We start from the raw sequence: 25,039 nt of genomic DNA, 5'->3' as shown, positions 1-25,039 counted from the left end.
GCCTTGTGTCAGTTGGTTTCAGCCATTTATCTGTTTGCTTCTTTCAAATATACGGGATTTTAAAACAGCTGAATTTCCAATAAAGCTGATCTCATTTACAAGTTCTTTCTGGTTCTGTTGTCAGACAACGAAACAAGCATGAAATAGTGACTGAAACACTGCCCATTAAGACTACATGTTAACTTCAAAGCCATTTCAAAGCTGCTGCTCTGCTGCTGCAAAAATCCTGAGTTTTTAACCACAATATCATCTGAGAAAATCACCAAACACATAAATTAAAAAACAAAGACTATAGTAGTAGTGCTATACTTTCATCTGTATTTACTTAAAAATAAAATAATCGCTCAGAGAGAAAGTTAGAAGTGACAGAATGTCGTTCTTATTTTGTCTCTCACACAGCACACACCCTCGTTCTGGGATCCACAACAGTGTTCAACTACTCTTTTTCCTCAAAAGGTGACCTTTATTCACCTCAACTCTAGAATGTAACAGACTTCATTAGAGGCAGGTCTTTATTTTTAACCCCCTTGGTCTGATGTACAATTGGTCATAGCGGTATTTCAGATTGAAGCCGCATTGTTATGTTTATGCCCAGTCTTGTTTGAAAAAAGTCTCTAAATCTAGTGACAATGTGCAACCAAAGTTAGCAACATTGCAAGCTGTAAACGCACCCTTTATAGAACCTGTTTGCCCCAGAAGCTCAAGGTATTAGGCTCACCGATGGTGGAAATATGATCAATCAGTCAGAAGCATTCCAGGTTATATTGATTTGTGGAGGTGGACTGCATGTGACTGTGTTACATCAACAAGGAATCGTCCAACAAAGAGTTTATGATTATGAAGTGTCGTGTGAGAAGTTCACTGCTGTTATTGTAGGAGTCTAGCTGCCTTCAATGACACAAGAATGTTATGTCGAGCAACTCCCACTGTGACTAAGCAGACCACATATGTCATCCGAATACCAGACCACACCTGAAATTTTGCAGACCAATCCAGATTGTGATCTGGCTAGAAGCTCTGCTTGGAGCACGTTTAAAGCATGTTTAAAGAAACAGCTTCCAATGAGGATTGCACTGATTTGGAAGAACACACAGAGGCTCTGACAGCTTATATCAGCTGTATTAATGATGTCACAGTCACTAAAACCATCTCCTCAAGGGCAAAGTGGAAGCCACTGCTGACAGCAGAGGATTGGATGTTGCTGAGGATGCTGCATTCAGATCCTTGCACATAAGCAAAATGGAATTGTGCCCAGTGAATTAACAGCCACTTTGCTGCGACACAGTGCTTGTGAAAGGGCATCCAGGCCACTACAGACTACGAAGACTAGATCATAGACTTGTGACAGTAATGCCTCCCTTCCAGGTGTGCCCTCCCCCACATGACCAGGTTCTGCATGTGTAAGCTTCAACCGCATCTTTAAATTTGCTGATGACACAACAGTGGTGGGCCTCATTAGCAACTCTGGTGACACAATTTACAGAGAAGAGGTGGACCTGCTGGCAGCGTGGTGTAGGAGCAGAACCTTTCCCCAAACACAGGAGATTATCAGTGACTTCAGAAAGAAGTAGGCTGGAAACACCGCTGGCACCGCTGTGGGGGGGGGTCATCAGCACAAAGGTCCTGGGAATACAGATCACAGAAGACCTGCCCTGGATGTGATAGCACTCTCCAAGAAAGCACAGCAGAATTTCCTCTTCCTGCGTTGACTCAAGAGGATGAGTCTCCCTCCACCCGTTCTCACTGCATACTCGGGGGCAGATCTACCAGGGTGGCATAGGGTGGCAGCTGGCCCTCACCTTTTGGACAATCTATTTCAAATGAAAAGTTATGGCTGGTTGTAAATGTACAAGAGCGAAATCTGATGTCCAAGTGCAAGTGCACCAGAGGCAAGTTAGGGTAGCTGGCAGACTCCATGGCGGTGGAATGAGGTGTGAGGAAACAAACAGCCTTGCCACATTGTGTTGCCTGGAGCCTTGAGAGGCTTCACAAAGCTGCTGTTAGCTGTAACTGCAGCGGGCAGCAGCTCCCTGTTTCTCTCAGGTCTGGCAGCTGTCAGCTGACAATGCAGATCAAAGCAGGAACCATGAGGAGGAAGGAACTGCCTACAGAGCTCAGAGACATGATTGTGTTGTGGCTCAGATCACAGTGGTCTCCATCATTCTTAAAGGGAAGAAGTCTGGAACAACCAGGACTCTTCCAGAGCTGGATGCGGACTAACTGAGACATCAGGGAGAAGGGTCTTGGACAGAAAGGTGACCAAGAACCTGATTGTCTCTCTGGCTGAGCTCCAGAGATCCTGAATGAAATGATGAAAAAACTTCCAGAAGGAATCTGAGCTAAATTTCATATAAGTGGCTGAATATGTATTTCAATGTGATATTTCACTTTCTCCCTTTTCATAAATTTGCAAAAAGTTATAAAATTTTGTTTTCACTTTGTCATTATGGGGGATTGAGTGTAGACTGATGAGTGTTTTTTTTTTATTCTAGCATAAGATAGCAAGATACAGGTTAAAACAGGTTAAAAAATTGAAGGGGTATGAATACATTCTGACATCCAGAATACACTGAATACACTTTATAAATGTGTATATATATATATATATATATATATATATATATATATATATGCAAACTCCACACAGAAAGGCCCCAGGCCTGGGACTCGAACCCAGATTCTTCTTGCTGTGAAGCGACAGCGCTAAAACAAAATCTGAAAAATGATTTATAAATATGTATGTATGACATACATATGTACAAATGGCACCATTAAAAGTCTAAACTTGTCAAGTCAATTCAAGTCACTTTTATTTATGTATCGTAAAATCATAAAAGAGGTTATCTCAGGGCACTTTTCATATAGAGTGAGTCTACACTGTACTCACTTTACTATCTATCTATCTATCTATATATATATATATATATATATATATATATATATATATATATTAAGGCTGTCAAAGTTAACGCGTTAACGTAACATGCCTTTAACGGCAGGAATTTTTTTAACGTGATTAACGCGTGTGACATTTGAGCCACTCCGTAGCTCGGGAAATCAGGAAGCAATGCACCGAGGTCGATGCCGTCGTGAGCAGTAATGGACAAGTTCAGCTTCAAAGTCTTGCTAGATGACTCTCTTGACAGGACAAAAGTAATTTGTATTTATTGTCGCGGTGAATTTACGTACCACCAGAGTACATCTAGTCTCAAATACCAAAATTGGTATGCCCATCTGTAATTTTTTTTGTTGGGCTTTTGTTTTAGTTTATTTCAGCATCTTGTTTTACAATGCAGTTTGCACATGTTAGTTACTTGAACTGAGAGTATTTCTCATTGTAGCAATAAATAAACGTGATTTTTTTTGCATAAAGCAAGCATTTGTCTATTCTCATGTTGAAAAGAGTATTACAATTTGAAAAAAATCAGTTTAAGGTACATTTAGAACAGATTAAAAATATGCGATTAATCATGATTAACTATGATCACTCATGCGATTAATTGTGATTAAATATTTTAATCAATTGACAGCCCTATGTCTATATGTCATAAAATTTGTCATTTGGTGAACTTCTTAGATTCTTACATGACAATTGAAGAACCCAAGAGAAGACAGTAAGTCAGATTTGGATTTAAATGAACACTCAGATAAATGCCTGTACGAAGCTGGGAGGTTCAACAGAGTAATTGAGTGAACAAAACTAAAACATCTGTCTGTGTTAACATGAGTGCTGAGAGCTCTCGTAAAGGTTGCACAAAACTGAGAAAATCAGCTGATGACTAGTGGTGTGCGATACTGCATATTTTGGTATCGATCCGATACCAAGTAAATACGGGCCCGTATCGCCGATACCGATACCGATACCAATACCGATACAGATACTTTTCAATAAATAAGGTGGATGCGTCATTGAATTACTAAATCTCAATTAATTTTCATGACCTTAAGTGTTTTTTGTGATGTTTCCTTTTTTTATTATTAAATAGTTAAAACCCAGGACAGAATTAGGACAAAGTTCATAATTAAATGTTTTATAATCAAAATTTTTTCAGAAAAATCTTAAATAAAAAGTGCACGCAAACCAGTAAACAAATTAAAACACTGTACTGTTGAGAAACTATAATACAACAATTAAATTAAAATTCTCACATTTCAATTTCATTTTCTTAACACATTTCAATGGGATAAATGTATTACATCAAGTTCTTAGCATAATTTATACCTTTTGAGTTGGCTAAAGTAATAAATAACAGTTTCAGTTTGTTACTGTCAACACTATAACCTGCCTGGATATTCTCTGCCATGCTGAAAGGCCTCTGCCAATGACCTCTGCCTCTGGACTGGGGGTCTTGCAGCGGGGCCAGGGGGTGGGGGATTTCTCTCCTCCTCTCTCCATTTGTGTAGCTCCATGTTTTCTTTTGGATGGTTTTCTATATGTTTATATAAATTGGTAGTGTTTCCACTATACCTGACTAGCGTTTTACAAATCCCACATTTTGCTGTTGTCTCGTTTTCGGCTTGAAAATCCAGCCACACGGCTCCTCTACCTCTCTGCCATCCTTCTGTTGTATTTTCTCTGTGCGTGCTGATGAACCTGAGCCGGAAACTTGCTTGTTTGTTTGTTTGTTTGTTTGTTTGCGCGTCTAAGTCACGTCACGTGACTCACGTGACGGCGCAACATCTAAACACAAGGGGGGGGGGGGGGCACAGTGCGCCTGCTCTGCGCTGACACAGGAGCGAGTCCAGCGACCTGGCTGTTTCCTCTTTGCCGAAACCGCAGCATTGCAAACAAGAGCGGAACTTAAAGTAAAGAATCGATCTCACCAGGCTAGTATCGATCCAATACCGATACCGACTTGGTATCGATACTATCGATATTTGGATCGATCCGCCCACCACTACTGATGACACTTCTCCTCAGCCCTTGTGGTAACACTCAGGCTCCTCTGAGCAACTGACTGAGCATCTGAAAAGGATGACTGATGTCTACGATGTCAGGAAGGCTATAAAAAGATATCATAGTGCTTCCAGCTACAAAGTTCCACCATCCAAAATGTGAATGAAAAATTGCAGTCAAGGGGAATTGTTAAGATAGGATCTGGAAGAACAAGAAAACTTTCTAATAAAACAATGTCTGCTTGGAAGGAAGGCAAAGTTAAGCCCCCCTCTGACTGCAGCAGACCTGGGGAAAGATTTAGCTGACACAAGAGGTGGTGGTGTACAGTTCCACTGTCTAGAGTTGCTTGCACAAACTGGGTCTACACAATATCCATAAGCAACTATTTTTTTTTATCTCACCCACTATCTAATAAATTGGACAAAGGTGGATCAGTGTGCTGGCTCTTAATCCACACCACTCTCTTGAGAGAAAGGTAGATCAGGCAGGGAAACCACATAATCTAATCCCCCCTCCCCCTACCAAGCTCTGGAGCAGGCGATGCTGATGCAACCACAGTGTGGCTCTATGCGTGCATCACGGTGCAGCCTGAAACACCCCTGGATACCTGCAATCATTTTCAGATGCAAGTGTCTTAGAAGTGACCATGGGAGGAGGCGGCCTATCCACCCACACAGCACCAGCTGGCAACGTGTGGCAAACACAGACAGCAACAATGTAGCATATCACACTTAAGCAGCATATTTTGCCTCAGTACAGCCATCAAGATGAAATCCCTCGTCTATGTTGCAGGTCTCAACACCAACTAAAGACGTGACAGCATCAGCAATAAAAAGCTCAAAGCCATTAACACTACCCAGATTATCACACATGGGCTTTAACCCCAGAACAAGCCAGAGCAAATGCAGGTGAAAAAGATTTCTGTTTACTTTTAGACCTCAAAACTGTCCTGAAGTTTCCTGTCTGCACCATTAAAACCATAGTGCTCGGCTGTTCCTTTGGACTGCAACGGACAAACACCTCTGAGGGCACATCAAAGAACTCTGACACAGAAGCCCACAACTTAACAATGAGTCTGTCCCCAAGGAATTTTTGCCCCCACTAACCACCTAGCCCAAATCTTACTACAGTCAACCATAGGCTTCATGCGCCTTGTGGTGGGTACTTACTCACCATAGACCAGTGGCTTTGTGAAGTGACAAGTTACCACAACACTATGAAAAAAACAATAAACTGATGCGAAAGGGAGGAAAAGAAAGGGAAAATGCTACAAAGCCTAACAGGGGAAACTCCAAATACAGCAATGCTTGCCTTCACTTTGGACCACGACAAGCTGATACTCGAGCTTCCACAAATTTTAACACATCATACAGGACTCCCAGGATCCATACGCAAGCAAAACAAAGCAAAAATACTGACAGGACCAAACCAGCACCAACAAAACAGGCAACAATAACCAAATTTACCATCAATCAACCTGACATATCACTAAGTTCATTTTACCAATGTAGACGAGCCCCCACTCTGTCACAGCTATCACAAGGATGGAGACACACCATTTTAAATATTATCATAAGTAATTCAACACTGAAATATATTTTTAACAAAGAATCACAAAGCATGGAGTGTGCACGTCATTAGGATCAGTGTGAGGGGCATGATTTGCAAATGGAGAATGAGTGTGTGTGTGCGGAGTTATAGGATTCATAAGATGCATTAATAGGGCCTGAGATTTTGTAGGTTGGTGAGCACCAGGCGCAGATGTCCCCAGAAAGCACTGATGAAAATACTGCACATAGCAAAATGAATTGAAGCATGGTAAGATAAATGACAACAGGGGTCACCACACATGAAAATCATCAGATGGAAACCTTAACTTCAACCAAAACAGGTGCTGTGAGGTGAAAAATGAGCTTTTTGGCCCCAGTCACTAAAGGTGTGTTTGGAGAAGAAAAGGGGCTGCATGTGATGTGTTTTTAGGAACACCTTAGCAATTGTTAAGCATTGGGGTGGAAACATTATTCTTTGTGTGGGATTGTGTGGAAACTAGTGGTACAGGAAACAATGCACAGATAGATGAATGGATTCCTGTAAATATCAGCAAATTCTGAATGCAAATGTCTTGCAGTACAATGATTAAAAGCAAACCTCAAACCCCCCTGTGAACTACTTCTGGAAACAGAAACTGAGGCTTTTGATATTGTCAAAAACAAATCCCCTGATTTGAACATCAGTGAAAATCTGTAGGTAGATCTTAAACACAAGGCAGCCTAAAAATAAATCAGACATTTAAGTGATCTACAAGGATGAGTGGGTGAAAATTCCTAAATAAAAGATAGAAAGACTCTTAGCTGCTACAAAAGCATTTGCAGCTCTACAGAAGGGGTGGTTACTGAGTACTGACTTAGCAGGGTGCCTAATAAAAGTAAGAGTGCATTATTGTTAAAGAAAGGTTCATTTTTTTTAATGTCTGTTTGCTGCAGGGTTGTATTTACTTGTTTTCATTTTTAAAAATCTACAATATCTTCCAAGCGTGCCGAAACATTTACATACAAGTGTACTCTGGCATATAGGCTCTGCTGATAACCTCATACTGATTGGCCCATATGCTATTTCTTTAAAACAATATGATGTATTATTTGAATTTTGATGAAGCGAAGTTTCAGCCTTCACTGTAACAAGTCTTTCCCATAATACTATAGCTAATAATAATCTCATAATATACTAGCTAAATGTAACATGCTAGAACACTGAAACAAAACTGTTGCAGACCTGAAACCAACACAATGAGTGAAATACAGTGAAATGCTCTTTAGTGCAGAAGGAAACTGCAGAATTTGTCGATAGTTCCCCTTGAGTTTGTCACGACAAGCAACACTTTTCACAATTCACTTAGTTATTTGATTCATTCAAGGTCCTCTCCAGACATGTTTCTTAACTCTGTAAAAACCTCTGCTATGATGCTATGATTTGTGCTAGATTGTCAGCTTAAAGAGTATCAAGATTGTTAGTGTCTTATTGGAGACACTCAGCCACATATTTGAGCCTCAGTCAGACTCTGACCCAGATGAGGGGTCTGAGATCAGAATCAGAGACTAGCAGCATAATTAGCATCTTTTATTTGTTTATGTTGTTTGTTAGCTTGTAACTGGCAGTGGCTGACACAGTGTTAGTGGTTGTGCTTATGCAAACTCTGGCTCTCTGTACTGACAAGGTTTCAGGTGCATTTAGCCCCGTCCCCCGTCCCACAAGTTGACAGGATTGGTTCCTTAGGTTCTATGACGTATGAATCCCTGACTGTCTGAGTCAGTTTTTATGAGACTGTCATTGGTTGACTGCAGTTCAAGGTGGAAACACTCAGTCTGGTGTTGACTGATTATTTCACTCATCATATGTCTTTATTATATAAAAACATCATGAGGACATGTTAACAACTTGGTTGAAACTTGGTTAAAAACTTTATTTTCATTGTAGGGGTTCTTTCAATACAAAAATACCTATTAATGTAGTTTTTAAGTTGCTTTTTTATTAGACAGACCAAGTTTTTGTCACTTACCTCTACTGGTATCCAGGAGAGCAGATCGTTTTGCAGGTGTTTGTGCAGGTTTGAGATTTCTGCCTCCACTTTGATACAGTGAAGGTGAATTGAATTGTCTGGTGCTTCAAAATGACTTGAAAAGAAAAATTAGCAGTCTCCTTGGGGAATGATGCTACTACAGAGACCTAGTTGCCAGGAATCTATAAGTTCCTCATGCCAGAAAATCTTGTTTCCCTTTCCCCATCAGTATGTATATTTAATGTACTATATCCACGTGGATGGGAAAAGTTGAAATGAGGAGCTTTACATCTTAGGCCCTGAACTGTCAACAAACCTTCCCCAAATAGCTGAAGCTCACAAAATGCAAATCCATCTTGGGCAACAGTCTGCACTAAATGCACAACACAAAGTATAACCAGTATAACCCCAGGAACACTGTGCAGAACTTATCACACACACACATAGATTTCCAAGGCTAAGTGACCTGCATGCTCTCAGCTTTGAATGACATAAGTACCTGAGTAGCCTTGGGTTCTGCACCCAACCTGAACACAGTTATATGGCAGCTAATGGTGATGCAGGCTGCATCCATGGTCATCAATCAGACCTTACAGGTAATGTCTACCAACTCAGTTGGCTTACATCAGCCAGGATAAAGGCCTCTATTAAGAAAATGAATAATACCAAAGGAGGAGAGGTGACCTCAGACTAGTCATGTGTCATCAAGGCTGAAGCATGATTGGCTGCTTTTGGTTAGTATCTGTGCTACCAAGGAGGCGGTTGTGGCACTTGACGGATGCTTGAGGCTGAGGCGAGATGGGCCACAGAGTCCGTTTCACTCCTGTGATCTAATCTGTTACCCATCGTGCATCCTGCTTCACTAATGAAAAGGCAAGGTCCCATCCGTTACAGGCAGCTATGTTAAATGGAATTTTAACCCTCCTCCCTGAAGTGCAAAAGGGCCTGGATGATGGACGATCATTGCAAAAGACCCCAGAGCTATGGAAAATTAATATCAAGAGAAAAAAAAAATCAGTGAAGGCTCCTGCTTCCTACAGATGCCCCTCTCCTTCCTGTCACTCTGCTCAACAACAGATGCAGCTGAGCTCTGCCTCTATTTCTGTATACCAAGACTTTCAAGGAGGATCCACACCATCTTCATTGTCTCTCTCCTTCACACAGGCAGCCCAGAGCTCTCGTGTCACACCACATGGCTGAATGCGGTTTAGATGAAGAGGGTTCCACTGGTTAAAAAGGGTCATTTCTGGTATCACACAAAAGTAACAGCTACAGTGAGGATTGTATCATAATGTATTGGAAATGGAAGGCATCACATTGAGTGAACAGTGCTCACAAACTAGAACTGTAATTCTTAGTCAGGGAAATATTGTGAGACCCTGAGTACCACAGTGACTCATTGTACATCCATGTTTTCTGCTGCTAAAATACACCACCCATCCCATGTTACAGGTCCTGTGGCAGCAATCAGGGCTACACTCTACATAATTCATAGCGCAGACAAAAATGTGAGAAAATACTAATGCATTGCTAATTGTTTGCCAGAGTCCTTCGAAGTATTTAGTTGAATAGTAAATGGTCAAAATGTTTCTTAAAGATGTATTTTTCTAATCAAATTTTCATCCTATTGTAAACAACTTAAAATACATATAAATAATACATTTCCATTTTTGTTCTTAATACTCTTAACATACACAACATAGATACTGTATCATACCATTAGAAATGGTGGTCAGTTCAATGTCTATTGCTAATATCACAGCTATAATATGATAAAAACATGAAACAATTTTGAAATAAAAAGTTTCTAATGTGTGTGTGTGTGTCTGTGTGTGTGTGCCATCCATCATATGTTTGCCATATAACAAAAGAGAATTGGAAAAGGGACAGGGACTCGGGATTTTAACTTGGAAGGTTTTTTTAAGTTGTTTTTGGGGCATGTGTGAGCCTTTATTGAACAGGACAGTGTAGAGTGACAGGAACTGGGACAGAGAGCAGGGGAATGGCATGCAGCAAAGAGCTCAACTGGGGACTTGCTGCTCAGAGCATTTGTGCCCAACAACGAAGCTACTGCATGAGGTCGAATTTGAAAAGTTGAGGGAAATTTATATTCTGGCTGATTATCAGGCTGGAATATTATAAAACAAATTTAATCAGAACCTTTTTAAACTTGTGTCCTCTGGGGCCTCAGTGGGTCTGTGTGTTAGCCACTTGTTGAGCGTTTTAGTATGTATGTAGGCTTCATAGTTATGTAACCCTCACTGAACATTTATAAAATTCAAAAGACCTTCTAGTAGTTGAAACTTCATCTCATGAGCTGATGTTTACCCCAGAGCCCAGTGCCTCAAACTTCTCTAAATGCAGATCTCTTCCATTGTGGCAGCTGTTTATGGAGCTACATTTTTCAGTACTTAGTTGCTTATATCCTTTTACCACCAAATATTGAATGAGGCCAACTAAGATCCTTTACTTCACTGTTGCACTACTAAATTACAACAAAGGCATTATTTTTAAAGAAAAGAGGCTTTGGTCTTTCACAGAAGCTCAATGTCACCTTGTCAACTTCAGATGTGGCGCTCCAAACCCACAGCTGCAGCAAAGTCCTCAGTTGTCCCTCTGTACTGCACCAGAAGCCTCACTGTTTGAAACCCTGAGGTATTCCACTCGCTGTTCCGACTTGTACTCTGTGTGTGTGCTTAGATCCAGCATTTGAAGATCCACACAGCTCCCAGCAGGGACACGCTGCCTCTCTTTTCTCTCAGCCTTAATGGCAGTTGTTAAACAGACTCTCGTCAGACTGACATTTCCATGGTGCTGGACCAGATGTTGTAGAGAATAGGTGGCCTCAGATGATTAGAAGCAAAATGAGGTTAACATCATAAGAGCCTTCTTTTCATGAACACCTCCCGTTCTGTCTCCCCAGGGTTTCTTCCGCCGAAGCATCCAGAAGAACATGGTGTACACGTGTCACCGGGAGAAGAATTGCATTATCAACAAGGTGACAAGGAACCGCTGTCAGTACTGCCGCCTGCAGAAGTGCTTCGCAGTGGGAATGTCCAAAGAGTGTGAGTACACAGTGGACTGATGTGGACTTCATTTAGATATTGTCATGGGTTTGAAAGGAAAGGTTTAGTGTCCCCTAGCTTCTGCCAACAACAATACAATTTAGGGGAGTCTGTTTTTTTTTTTTTTTTTACATTTAACAAATAATTGACAATTTTTATTTGGAATACCATTAAACCAGCTACATTAAATTTGACTCATAACTATCCTGGTGTCTACACATTGTAATCGTTTCTAAGTAAATAAAAGTGGCTCTCCACGGCTATACTAAAAGGACTTGTAGCTCTCAGCACAGCCCAGTAAGTCTGATTAGACCTTGCATTTGGGAGGAGCTTCCAGGCTTAAGAAAAGAGACAGAACAAGGTGCATTTCCATTGACCTGCTTAATGCACAATTTGAAAATACTTGTGAACGTGTGAATTTAAAAAACAAAACTCTCAAATGTCGCAAAAAGAATTACATTCTCGGATTTGATGGTTTTTCAGACTGTCAAAGCAATATTCTAATTGAAATGGAAACACTGTTTTCACATTCAAGTGGTGGCGCCTGCTGTATCAGGCCCCAGGGAGCCAGCTCTGACCAAGAGGCAGACTGCTGGAAATCCCTCATCACATTTAATTGGGATGATATCACAAGAGAAGAAAACCCAGCTTTGTTCACATAACATCATCATCAGTGGAAACACAGATCAGTTACAATTATGTTTTGTCGACTTTTCTAAAAAAAATTGCTTCTGTTTTGTACAAAACTGCAGTTGAAACGTGACAAGAGTCAGGGGGCTCTGTTCTGATGGCTGTTATGTCTGCTGTTGTATTTAGCTGTTGTCCAGTCTGAATTATCTCTCACTCTCTGTAGCTACTTACTTGTACAGAGAAAAATGAACAGGAGAAAGAAAAAAAATGGTGTGGGTGTATGATAACAAAGACAAAAAAATACATTTTGTTTTTTTGATTTGAACGGTGGTGGAAAAGGTCTTTTGCTCGCTTTTGCTGCTGTGGAGGCCACCGTGCTCCCTCTAATCCACTGTCATCAATTGGAAGAGTTTGCATTTCACAGGTTATTGGCATCCTTTGATTGCATCAGCATTTATAGCTCAGGTCCAATTCATGGTCCATTAGCTCCATGCTCCTTCCTCTCATGCTGTTTCACACCTCAGCAGAGGAGTCATGGAAAAGATGATGTCTTGATATCCTCAGGCAAACACCCCCCCACAGAGCCGCTGATGAGAAAGGGGACTATTCCCTGTCCTACATTAAGGGTTGGAGGTGACATGGTGAGGAATTTCGCTCCCTGCTCTGATCACCTACTCCAGAAGTTCCATCATGACTGGATGTTGTGCTCATTGTTGGGCATTAGGGTTCACACATCTTTTAGCAACCACAGATGTGTAGACTATGGTATTGTGATTGTACTTTAGTAGAGAAAGGTGTCACCTGAGATTACCTGAAAAATTGCTCAAGTTAAATGTCAAAATGCATTGCAACAGGGCAAGAAGGTAAATTTGTATCCAAGTTTAAGTCCACGTTTTTCTTTTCTTTTCAAAGTTTTATTGAGTTTCAATTTGTAACAGTACAAATAACCCAACCCATGGCACCAAGCTGACTGGCTGAGGATAGTCATACGCATACAACTTAAATCTGCACACATCTGCAAATTAAATCACAAATGATAATGATTGATTGAATGAATGATTGCTAAATTCAGTTCAATTCAATTCCATTCAATTTCATTCAATTCTATCTGTACTTTATAAAATGTATTTACTGGCTTTTGACTTTTGACTTCCATCCACCCCAACCCTCTCCTGACGTGGACGTTATTGCTCTATAAACTTTTCCCTCTCCTCCTGTCATCATTACTATAACCACTAGATTTGGCCTAACAACAAAACATAACCTGCTGCACAGACGACCTATGGGCTTGTATTTTACAGGAAGACAGTCTCTGTGATTGAATATGAATCTGGGATTTTGCAGAATCACACCGTATCAATGTTCTTTGTGATGCTACAGTTGGACAGCTTGTGGAAAGTCGTCCTGCTATGCTAAATAGAAATACCTCGAGGATTGTCGTGAAACTTTGTGCAGACCTCTGACTCAAATGATCCTCAAATTTTCCCCCAGCATCACCATGAGGTTAACATTTTTTTGACATCAGGTTTAATATCTGGACAACTGTTTGATGGATTGCATGCAATGTGGTACAGAGGATGAATCCCGATGTCTTCTCATCTGATGCCAGTCACTTTGTCTAGCACTTTGGTTTATGGCTGAATTCCTGCAAAACTGATGACATTTTCATCAGCATGCATCAGCTGTTTATCTCTAGAAGCACATGAATGAGACTAATGTGTGATATGATGTGATATGATTTTTTTCATCTGAGTCTGAGTTTGATACCAACTAAGCGTATTTGCCAAAACAGTTTAGTCTTGTCAGTATGGAAAATACCTTTTAACTCAGAGTGAGACCATGATAAGACAATCCTATCACTTCTAAGCTGCGTATGCGGCACCCTAATCTCCCTCCTGTTCCAATGTCATATTTTCACAATGCAGGTTTCCCCTGACAACCCCCTCCACACCCCTCCACCATTAGGACCATTTGCTTAGGCTCAAAGCTCTGGCGGCAGCTAAGACTTATCACCATTCCTTGACACCCACCTGGTTAGTGTTTGAGAGCTGCCACGGTAAGTGCTGTGGCAAGTGGCCTGGGCTGGACCACGTGGGCTCCAGATAGATGGTGTTTATTTACCGCTGCATCTGTTTGTTTGCAGAGGCAAAGTGCAGAGCGTGGCAGCATGCAGATGGCTGGCTGGTGGCTGTCTTAACAACGGCTGAATGTCATGCTGGCTGCCCATGAACCGCACAACATCCTGCTAAAGCAGCAGAGTAGAGAAAAAATGCCAGGCTGCACCAGGGGACTAGGAGCAGCCGTGAAAAAAGAAATAAAAGGACAAAAGACAGAGGGTGGGACATTGCTGTTTTACTAAAGGAGGGGGAGATGAGTGTCCTGGAAAACCAAGGGATGGGAGTGTGACAGTAGGCACTGCTGTGAAGAGTGTATTTACCAGCGTGTCTGATTCCCACTCACTTCATCCTTTCACCCAACACTCTGGAGAGCACTTCAATAACACTCAACACTCGATCATTGAAGGAGTTTTCTTATAGCCTGACAGAGGGGCTGGGTGGAGGATTTTCTGTCGGCAGCAAACTTACCACACACTTCCAGTAAATGCTTAAAGGTCCCGTATTGTAAAGTATAAGTGAGACGTCTATGTCTATTTTTATTATAAAGCTGTATAAATACTCTTCTGATTGGCAGTTTTTGCTAGAGCTCAAGGAAAAGAGATTTTTAGTAAAACTATACTGAGATGGTTTTTGGTGCTTAAAATCACAAATGTATCTTCTTATGGATTTAAAAAGTTAAAACAAAACACCGGAAAAGTGTAAAATATGGGACATTTATAACACTGCTGGTTTGTGCTTTTCATGCCAAAGACAAAAATTTCACAATCCAATTTGTTCCATCCAATTAAGGACTGCTGAAACTCATGAACACCAGAAATTGTAGAATAATTTGAAATTCAATGTTGCATATTGACAGATCACCACAGATCTAGGTGCTATACTAGTGCTGTGAAAGGGCTCAATTCACAGAGAAATGCACACAGCCCGTATTCAGAAACTGAGCCTTAAAAGAGCCGTCAGAAGTTCTGTAACTTTGTGATGTCACTGCCGTCAGCCATTCCTCAAACCCAGCCCACGTGAACCCCCTCACACCTGAAGCCTGCTGTATTTTTATTAGATCACTCATAAAACAGTCAGCCTATCAGAAGAAAGGCTCAGGGCCTCTCACATACATGGACAGTGTATTTCTACTGCGACCTCATGATCATCAGAGAATAAAGACTGTTGCAGCAATGACTTTCCAGAGTTGTAAAACCTGGTCTCATAGCTATGACTAATGTAATTATGAATTGCTGTGCAGGATGGTGTTTCATCATCTCAAATGAACCTGAAACAGCAGCCCCACGCCAACGCATCTTCTAGTGCTGATTTTAGTCTGAATGCCCATTTAGCTCCCAAGAAATCATCAAATTTTACATAAAAGTGCAGATACTTTTCATGTGGAAGTCAGGAGTAGTGATCACAGGCACTACATTATGATGAGAGCCCCTGCACTGGATGGATTCCCCTTTTGTGGTGATTAAAAAGCCATATATTTTAATGGCTTCTTGTCTGATGCATCATTTTGATGTGTCTGCTCATATTCTAAGTAATGTGCTTGGAGTGCAATGGTAATTGATTGCCCTGGGTGAGTGGTGGTGGGGTGGGGGGTAGGGGGTGGTTGCACTTGCCACGTTGCTGTCATTCCGGCGTTCTTAAATCGCATCTTGTGGCTCGCCGGCCTGGAGGATTTCTCTGTGAGGACCACAGCCCTCTCACCAGACACAGATTGTCACTACACTGTGACAAATGACACACACTCACGTTTGAACAGATTGTGGACCGCCCCCTCTTTCTACACCATTATTCTGTACCATCCCCCCTGCCGAGGGGCAACGTGTTTTTGTATTGTGTGTGTTCGTGTCTCTGAAGGGGGGTTCACGGACGGCTTAGTTTCCCCCTCACACCACCACCTGACTGTCTGTCCTCTCTCAGAGAAGGCACTCAACGCTGACAGCCTTTCAACAGAATTAGCCAGAGCCCCCGAGAGATTGGATGCTGCTCTTTTAGACGCCACAGTCTGTCTGGATTTCTTACTAAACGTTGTGAGCATGAAGACTGAATTTCTGCTGTGAGACTGTGGAAAAATCCTCCATCACACACTAACCAAACATTGGTTTGTTCTGAAATCACCTCTCACTCACTAAGACCCACATGCTGTTAGGTTTACTGAGAAATGTAGAAAATTACAGGAGTGATATGATGATATCATATAATTAGGTCAGGTTGAAGAATAACAGACATAAATTAAAATTGTGTTTTAGATCATCACAGAGGTTACTGTTACTATTCAGCTAACTACTAACTAATTAGCCAAACTAAACATAAGTGCCTTAAACTATTCTCTATCTCTCTATCTATCTGTCAATCTATCTATTCATCTATCCCTCTACTGTATCTATCTATCTATCTAGTTTCTGAGGGTTTAAACAATCCCAGCTGACATCAGGTGAGGGCAGGGTTCACCCTGGATAGGTCACCAGTCTATCACAGGGCTGCACCAAATGGTTAAAAATGAGATGAAATAGAAAATGTTGAACATACAGTACATATTACAGGAAGACATTTAATATCCACCCACTCTTTTATGAGCCAGGAAAGGCAGCAAGCTCAGGTCAACCAGGGCAGTGAATGGAGGGTTGGTGAATAAAGATGTGATGAAGTTGAATCTGGCCTGTAAGTATAGCAGCTTAACAAACAGCAGACTTTTCACTCACAGGGGTTTGCAAGCTAGCAACGGACACTCAGGGAGAGTGACCTCTTCCTTGCATGTGTGTCAGCCCCTAAAATACCTCGCAGATCACTGTATCCCAGTTTCTGTTAATCATTCCCAGTCGCTCTAACACATCAGGTAAAAAAGTAAACCTAGAGACCATCTTGCAATGGGTTCACACCCGTTTGCAGGTGAAACAATAAGCTGATACAAGACAAAAAAGTTCCATAAAGCTGCTGAGTTGAATGATAATTGTCACTAGGAATACCTCTTTTCACATTACATCATTTCATTCACTGGTAATATATAAATATTGATCAGTACAACTTTAGTCATGAATAGTATGATTAAAGGGGACTGCAGATCTAGTTTTGATGTGTGTGTTTTAGGTATGGCATGGAATAGAATGGAAACACCTTGAAGCAACTTTCTTGTCATAGTCAAAAGACCAGACCTGCATAATTTATTGCACTCACCAATGGTCAGCACGAGCCAAAAGCTAGACCTGGATTATATTTTCTGTCGCTTTCTCTCATCATCCCTCTCAGACTCTATCCCTGAAACCCTGACTACAACATCCTTCTCCCTCTGTACTTCTGCACCAGGAATAAACTCCAGACTCTCACCCATAATCTCACTTGGCAAACTTGAACTATCTTAGTGCAATACGGAATCACAAGCTTCCAGCTCTGTGGCCTTCAGCCTCTGGAATACCTCCCCTAAACAACTCATAGCAACTGGCTTTTGTCCCTCAACACTGAACTTCTCACGTTGTCTCATTTTATTCAGAGCATTCAGTCCCATGGACATTACAAACAACATTCCAGCCTGCATTGCCCTTTGTGTACGTCACAGTTCGTGTGTGAATGCACTCGTCACTTGGTCCCCGTGCAAACCTTAATTTCGGCACCCATGTTAATGGATTAGAGCGGACACACTGCCTGCGTGACACGCACATCTCTCACGTCGCAGCTATGTTGCAGGCTGTGCAATTTCGGCGTCTCACCTATTCTCACGCAACGCACGTGTCTTATAGCAGAACTAGACGGAGAAAAGAGCTGTTGACAGTCATTTTGACATCATACCAACAATATGACACAAAACTGACACCTTTCACTATAGTCTCTATGTCTAGGCTGAATCTGAACATTGCAGTATATATTTTTAACCATTTTAGCGGCTGCATGTGGAGACAGTAGCGTTTTAGAGGCATTTACTGTCAAAAAATAAATCAGAAATTAGAAATTAATTAAAAATGAACCCTATGTAGACAGATAGAGCTGGCAGTGGTGGTTTTCCGCAGCAGATCTGCAACGGCACGCATCCAGTGTGTCTCCGGCATTACTTCACAGCTCTGATACACTTCCTTTTCAGCTTTCAAAATATGAAAATGTTGGTGCAGCAGTGAGAGCGAAGAGGTTTCATAAGCTTCACCATGTTTTCTGTTGTTTAAGTAGGCCACTGTTTGAAAGAATTCCTCATAAATATAAATACATATATATTTCTCTATTTGTAGATTTGCTTTTAAATTTTCCAACCCTGACTTTAGTGCGTGAGTATAAAGGGGTTTTATGGTAAACTAGGGCAGAGGATGTGACTGTTGTTTTGTCAGCCAAGGAAGGTCCCTTGGGTGTCTCAGCGCTGACAATGGGCATATAGCTCTTTCTCTCCAGCTTCGCTCATTATTTTAAAGGGGAGCGTGTGGCTGACCAGAGACGTGTGAAGATCGTGCTGTGTGTTAAGTAATAAACTCGATTGCTTTGTTTGAGTCTCCTGCTGTGGCAGAGTTCAAAGATCTGCACCTAATGAAGCAAAGGACAGGCAACTGTTTATATTTTTGGAAAATATTTTATGGTGTGTTATTTAATGCAAGGGACATTTCCAATACCCAGCTGCCATAATGCCTATAGGAGAAGATACAGCCTACTAGATTCATCTCCAGTCAGAATCAGAACCTGTTTTATGGCCAAGTTAGTTTTCACATACGAGGAAATTGTTTTGGTGTTTTGGTGCAAAAACAGTAAACATAGTAAGAACGAAAAAGATATAAACAGGTCAGAAAAATATCACTTAATATAAATGATAAAATTTAACAATAAAATAAAATAAAATATTTACACTAAAGATGTGAAAAGATATCATAGATACTTGATATCAAAATAGAAAATATAAATATATACAATGCAGATATGTACATCGTGCAAAATGACAGGAGAATGTGCAATAGTCCTATGGGGGGGTTGGGTGGTGGGGTCAGTGACAGTGGGGGTCTCAAGCCTTGTTGGTAAGGCTAATGGCAGATGGGAAGAAGCTGATCTTGTGGCGAGAGGTTTTGGTCCTAGTGGACCAAAACAAAATCTATCCATGTAGTTATGTCCTGTCTATGAGGTTTGGGAGGAGGGAGCTAGGGGGGCACACACCCATCTTCCTCAAGTCTCGAGTATGCACAGAAACAGCTTGCTGGTAGTTAACAACTGTTGTCTTTATTTAAAAGTGCTTTCCAATCATAAAACTAAGAGGTTGGGCAAAAGCCAAAATAACAACAAATCAGCCCATCAGCTGCAGGATATGGTGTAGTCTACCAATCATACACACAAGTGTGTGTATAGCATACACACACACTTTCCCACCTGCCACAGGTCACGTAGCCTTCGAGACCAGAAACAGAGAGCACAAATACACAACCAAAACACGGCCGCAGTTGTAACACCACCTTTCCCATGACTCTCAAGCCACACTTTAAGATACACCTTTTACACCTTGGTCATTTCCAACTAAGTATTTTAACCAGATGTAGGTTTTCAGTCATCAGACATCTGGATCTTAAGTTATCAAAGAAAACAGCCAGGCAAATGGCAGCGCAAGTCCCATCCACTTATGGATGTCCATGTATCAACTGTGAAATGCCCTGTGTCTGCTGAAGAGCGACAAATCACTGTTTTCTAAAGTGAAACTGCTTTGTTTGTTGTTTCTTTTAACCCCCTGGTCTGTCATGGAGAGGAAGACACCCCTGCTGATCAGCTGTCAGTAAAAACCACTAAAGATTAACAAAAAGAAGAGGGAAGACATGCAGTAAAATGTCCTTCCCAGGACTTGCCTGCTTGGTGGATTAGTGGTAAAAACATCTGAACGTCTGTCTCGCAAGTTATCATAGTAAGAAGGAAAAATATATAAACAGGTCAGAAAAATATCACTTAAATATGAAATGCTTTCACTGCTTTTAACAGTTATAATCACCAGGTCTGTTTAATTTGGAGAGAATGGAACCTCTGTACATAACTCAGCTCCAGGTGAAAACCTCCTGAACAACTGACACTGAAGGAATCCACACCGAGAGAGGCTTACGGCAATGCTGGTGAAGACAACTCCCATGATCCCACAGTATTTAGCATAGACAATAGTTCCATACATTGACTTATCATAGAGGTGGAGCCTAATTCTAAGCCTCTCCAGTATTTCAGTATGCACAAATGGATCAAGTATTTTAGATGTATTTAAGTATTATAGAGGAATGCGCCGCTCATACTGCACATACCATTTCCCAGCTTGACTGTACTGTCACAGTTAAGTTTGTCTCATCTGCTCTGTTGTTGGAGTCTGTGTAATGCTTGACACTTAAATGACACTAAAATAATTTCTTATTCTGATATTGACTGACTTTTGGCTAGCCATCGTAGCCAGTCTCCAGCCAGTCACTCTCCAGCCAGCGAGATAAGCCACTGCTTTGTATGAAAACTGCTCTGAGATAACTTCTGCTGTGATTTGATGCTGTAAATAAAAATTGAATTGCAAGGAACTGACCTGTAGAAATCACTCTGCATCATCTTCTTTATATTAATGGTATTTCTAAATAAACTATAATGTTTTCAAAATTGTGTGTAAACATTACATTGTTTCACCTGCATCTGCTTGTTTTAAGTTTGGCTACTCTTATTGAGAAGGACTGAGACAGAACTTGTTGATGGCAAGTCATCAAAATTACTTGTGCTAACTCTTCAGCTGCAGTGGGGCCTTCACCAGAAACAGAACAAGGTTTGTTTGTTTCATTGAGATGAAGTGTCTTTCATTAAAAAAAAGTCCTTGGATCAACTTCGAGTTCCCAGTCACGGAATTCGCATTTTCCTGGGAGGTTTTGCAAATAAAAGACAACATCTCTATCAACTCAGTGCAGCATTAGAGCTGTCAATTCTGCAACTCTAGGACTGACCTTAGTGAGGCAAACATCAATTTCATAAATTGTGGTTTGTAAGAGAGTATCTTGTCTTGTTCACAAGTGAGGGTAGAGGGGAGCGGGAGTTGGACAGGCGGATTGGGGCAGTATCAGCAGTGATGCAGACGCTAAACTGGTCTGTCGTGATGAAGAGAGAGCTGAGCCAGAAGGCAAACCTCTCAATTTACTGGTCCATCCACGTCCCCACCCTCACCTATGGTCACGAGTTATGGGTAGTGACCAATCATGGATACAAGCAATCGAAATGAGTTTGCTCCGGATGGTGGCTGGGCTCTCCCTCAGAGATAGGGTGAGAAGCTCAGTCAAGCTCAGAGAGGCTCAGAGTAGAGTCGCTGCTCCTCCAATTAAGGTGGTTTGGGCACCTTGTAAGGATGCCACCTGGACACCTCCCAGGGGAGGTATTCTGGGCATGCCCCACCGGGAGGAGACCCCGGGGCAGACCCAGGACATGCTGGAGAGATTATATCTCACGGCTGGCCTGGGAACGCCTCGGTATTCTCCTTGAGGAGCTGGTGGAGGTGGCAGGGGAGAGGGAGATCAGGGCATCTCTGCTGAGGTTGCTACCCCGCGACCCAGACCCAGATAAGCGGTAGAAAATGGATGGATGGATGGTTTGTAAGAAATTATACACATTTACAGGATCCTGTTTGTAGAAGAAATCGAAGAAAAACTTCAAGGTATTGCATGTTGCATGGCAGAAGGTGGACAATGATCAAAATGGACAACATGTTACTGTTCTGTACTTGAAATACAAGTAAAAATTCATAAACAAATTTTCACTTAAAGCTAACATTAATTCTATTAATTCTATTTTTTATATTTTTACCACTTCCCACTTCTGGTGTGGATTCAGCATTTTGAACCAGGCCTTGAAGTTCGTCTGTCTGTGTGAAACCACAGCTTTGTTCCAGGACTTTCTACTTGTAAACAGTTGGCCACTTCTCCAGAAACTTTGCAGAGGCGATGTCACCAAATATCAGACTAACATCCTGCTCAATCTGCAGACAGGATGGAATAAGTCAAGACAGAGCAGTAAACATTATGGTGTAGCACTGTCTTTATGAGAGATATTACAGCCCTAACCAGGCTATCATAGACCAGAAAAGAACATGTCCTGGCAGTTTCAAGGTACATAAATTCCTCCTACGAATCTTGCAAACGCTGTGAATATTTCAGAGGACTTCCCTGGGTCATGAATTACCTTTTCAACGATAGATAAAGGTCTGCGTCATCTTCTCCTTGACAACCGTGTGATCAACTATGCTTCATCAGTTCAGGGCTGTCATTCTTCCTTTGTATTCCCATTCGAATTCCATTCCTTATTTTCAAATGATATTCGGATTTTTAATGCTCAGAATTAGAATTTTATTAATATTCAGTATATACCCACTCACTGTAGGTACATACAGTACATACAGTAACTCAGCATCTCAAATATTTGCATTCTGAGCAAAACCTTTTTAAAGGTTTAAGAATCCTAGAGAAGTGAGGAGTAAAGAGTGGAAGTGGAAGTGTAAAGTTGCATCAAATGGAAATATTTTGAAAGTACTCACTTTGCCAAACTTGTTTAGGGTCTTAGGAAATCCCTCTGTGTCCCTCTAACTGTTAAAACCAAACCAACACCCACTGTCATATTACTTTACACTTCTGACCTCAACTTACTCCGGATGAGCTACCTAGAAAAGTACCAGATTAGCTTTAAGAGGAAATGAATGCTAATGGGAAGTTAATTTAAAATGGCCACACAAATCACACCATCCATTTGTGAAGCACTTGAGTTTTCACAGCTACGTCTGTTTTCTCCCTTTTTTGAGACTTTGCCAGTGGCACTAAGCTGACAGAGAGTGGTTCAGCTGACAGAACAGTCTGCAGCTCCAAACTTTCCGTCCTTATATAAGGTCTCAGTTTATAACTTCACAACTTGCTGCATCCCCGAAAAGAAAACCAGAAAAATGCTTAAATGCAACAAAGTTCTGATGCTCCTCTTAAAATTGTCCTATATTTAATTTCAATTCACCAACATCCACATTTGCTATGATAATCAAGTCATCCATTTGCAATCTTCATTGTTGATGCTAATCCTAATCCTCTGTTCTCCTTCAGCTGTTCGAAATGACCGAAATAAGAAGAAGAAAGAGAGCCCAAAGCCAGACCTGGCAGAGAGCTATGAGCTGACAGCCGAGCTGGAGAGCATCATTGAAAAGATACGTAAGGCCCATCAAGAAACCTTCCCCTCCCTCTGCCAGCTTGGTAAATACACCACGGTGAGTTTACTGTCCTACATCTATTAAGTGGATCAATCAAAGTGCTCCTCTTTTTGAGTCATAAACATAACAGCTACTCTTTCTTTGATCCTTTGGCTCTGTGTTGGCCAGTTACAAGGTTTGCCTCTTTGATCCGATCTTGTAAACTAGCCTTGAGTGCAGAGCTTATAATGATAATCAATCTCTTGTACTGTACTCTAAATCCCCATCTAATGCAGCTCCTGAGCTCAGATGTACAACACTGACTGTCCAGGCAAATCCTCACCAACACATCTTCTTCAGAAAGACAGTAACAGTTGCGCATCATAATAACACTGTGCAACTAACATATAACACTGTGCATTTAACATATCCTCCCCCAGGCTCCCTCTGTTGAGGCAGATCTGAGACGGTAGCGGGGTTTGTTTTTTGCCAGTTTTTATATGTTGCAACAGTGAGAGGGGAAATCTAAAAAGATTTGTGAAGAATGGAAGACGTAGCTTCCAACATCAAACCCTCAACAGGGAAATGCTTGTGAGCCAGGCAGCTTCCCTGGTTGACTCTGACTCGAGCCTCTAGTTTTTAGTTTTTTTAGAATAAATAGGGCTAATTCACTTTCCTATTATCTGCTTTTGTAAACCAAGCAATAGTTTCATGTGTGACAGAGCTAACCTGGGTGTCAATCCTGTTGCTCGCCTCCATGGCAGCCCGACATGACCTCACCACTCATCACTATGTAACGTTATTATATAATTATTTTTATTATTATGTAATACATTAATTTATATTATTATAATATAATATTATTATATTAAATAAAGTATAAACGATAAAATAAGTAATTTAAAAAATATATAATAATATTATTATTATTATTATTATTACATTCTTTCTACAATTAATTATATTCAGGTTGCATCATTAATTTCCACTATACTTTATTTTTCACCGTCTCCCTACATGCCACCATGCTACACTCTCTACCCCATAAACCAGTCTACCCAGGATCACAAACACAGATACATATGATAACCTCTAATATAGACCTTGAAACACGCGCACACACACAAACACACACACATGCACGCAAACATACCATACACACCATATTCTTGTCATTTTTATGTCTCTGTAACTGTTTTGTTTCTGTTGTCGTCTACATGTCTGTCCATTCTGTCCTCTGTACCTTTTATGTCTCACCAACTTTTTGCTAGGTTATGTCAAAAAAAAAAAAAGAAAAGGCTTTTTTTTTGGCTTTATTAAATACTTTATTTGCCCTTGTCGTATCCAAGCAGAAGTCAAGGATGGCAGTTCTGTGCTGTCCTTGAACCTTCAAACACTGGACACTGTGCTAAACTAACAACCCATGACAGACCAGATAGTGAGGGAATGCTAATCTGCCCTGCATGGATTAGGGCACTGGAGAAGGATTGCCCTTGCTGTCCTGTCTCAAAGCATCTGACCCTGTGTCGAAGACCGTGCCTTCCCTTCATCTGGGTGACAGCGAGCTCCTCCTTCCCATGAGGGACAGCTCTGCGCTTGTCATGACTCAGTGCAAAAGTTCGAGGTCGTACAAACCTCCAGAGTGAGCTCCAGCACGTACTTGAC

The 25,039-nt window shown here is 41.2% G+C and overlaps 1 protein-coding gene across 4 annotated transcripts in view; it reads left to right on the top strand.

The window, feature by feature from the left end:
* Window positions 1-25,039, top strand: part of LOC139634012 (retinoic acid receptor beta-like) — a 94,272-nt gene that overhangs the window by 46,368 nt on the left and 22,865 nt on the right. For all 4 annotated transcript variants that reach the window (XM_071500230.1, XM_071500231.1, XM_071500228.1 and 1 more), the window contains 2 exons: window positions 11,377-11,518; window positions 23,292-23,452. In XM_071500230.1, coding sequence (XP_071356331.1) covers window positions 11,407-11,518; window positions 23,292-23,452 — 273 coding nt within the window. In that variant the 5' untranslated portion in view covers window positions 11,377-11,406. The remainder of the gene's footprint in view (window positions 1-11,376; window positions 11,519-23,291; window positions 23,453-25,039) is intronic.

The sequence above is a fragment of the Trachinotus anak genome, unplaced genomic scaffold (genome assembly GCF_046630095.1).
Source record: "Trachinotus anak isolate AG129_WGS33_773 ecotype Australia unplaced genomic scaffold, CSIRO_AGI_Tana_v1 ptg000016l, whole genome shotgun sequence".
Lineage (NCBI taxonomy): Eukaryota > Metazoa > Chordata > Actinopteri > Carangiformes > Carangidae > Trachinotus > Trachinotus anak.
Note: the sequence above shows the minus strand (reverse complement) of the source record. Positions and strands in the feature narration are given on the sequence as shown.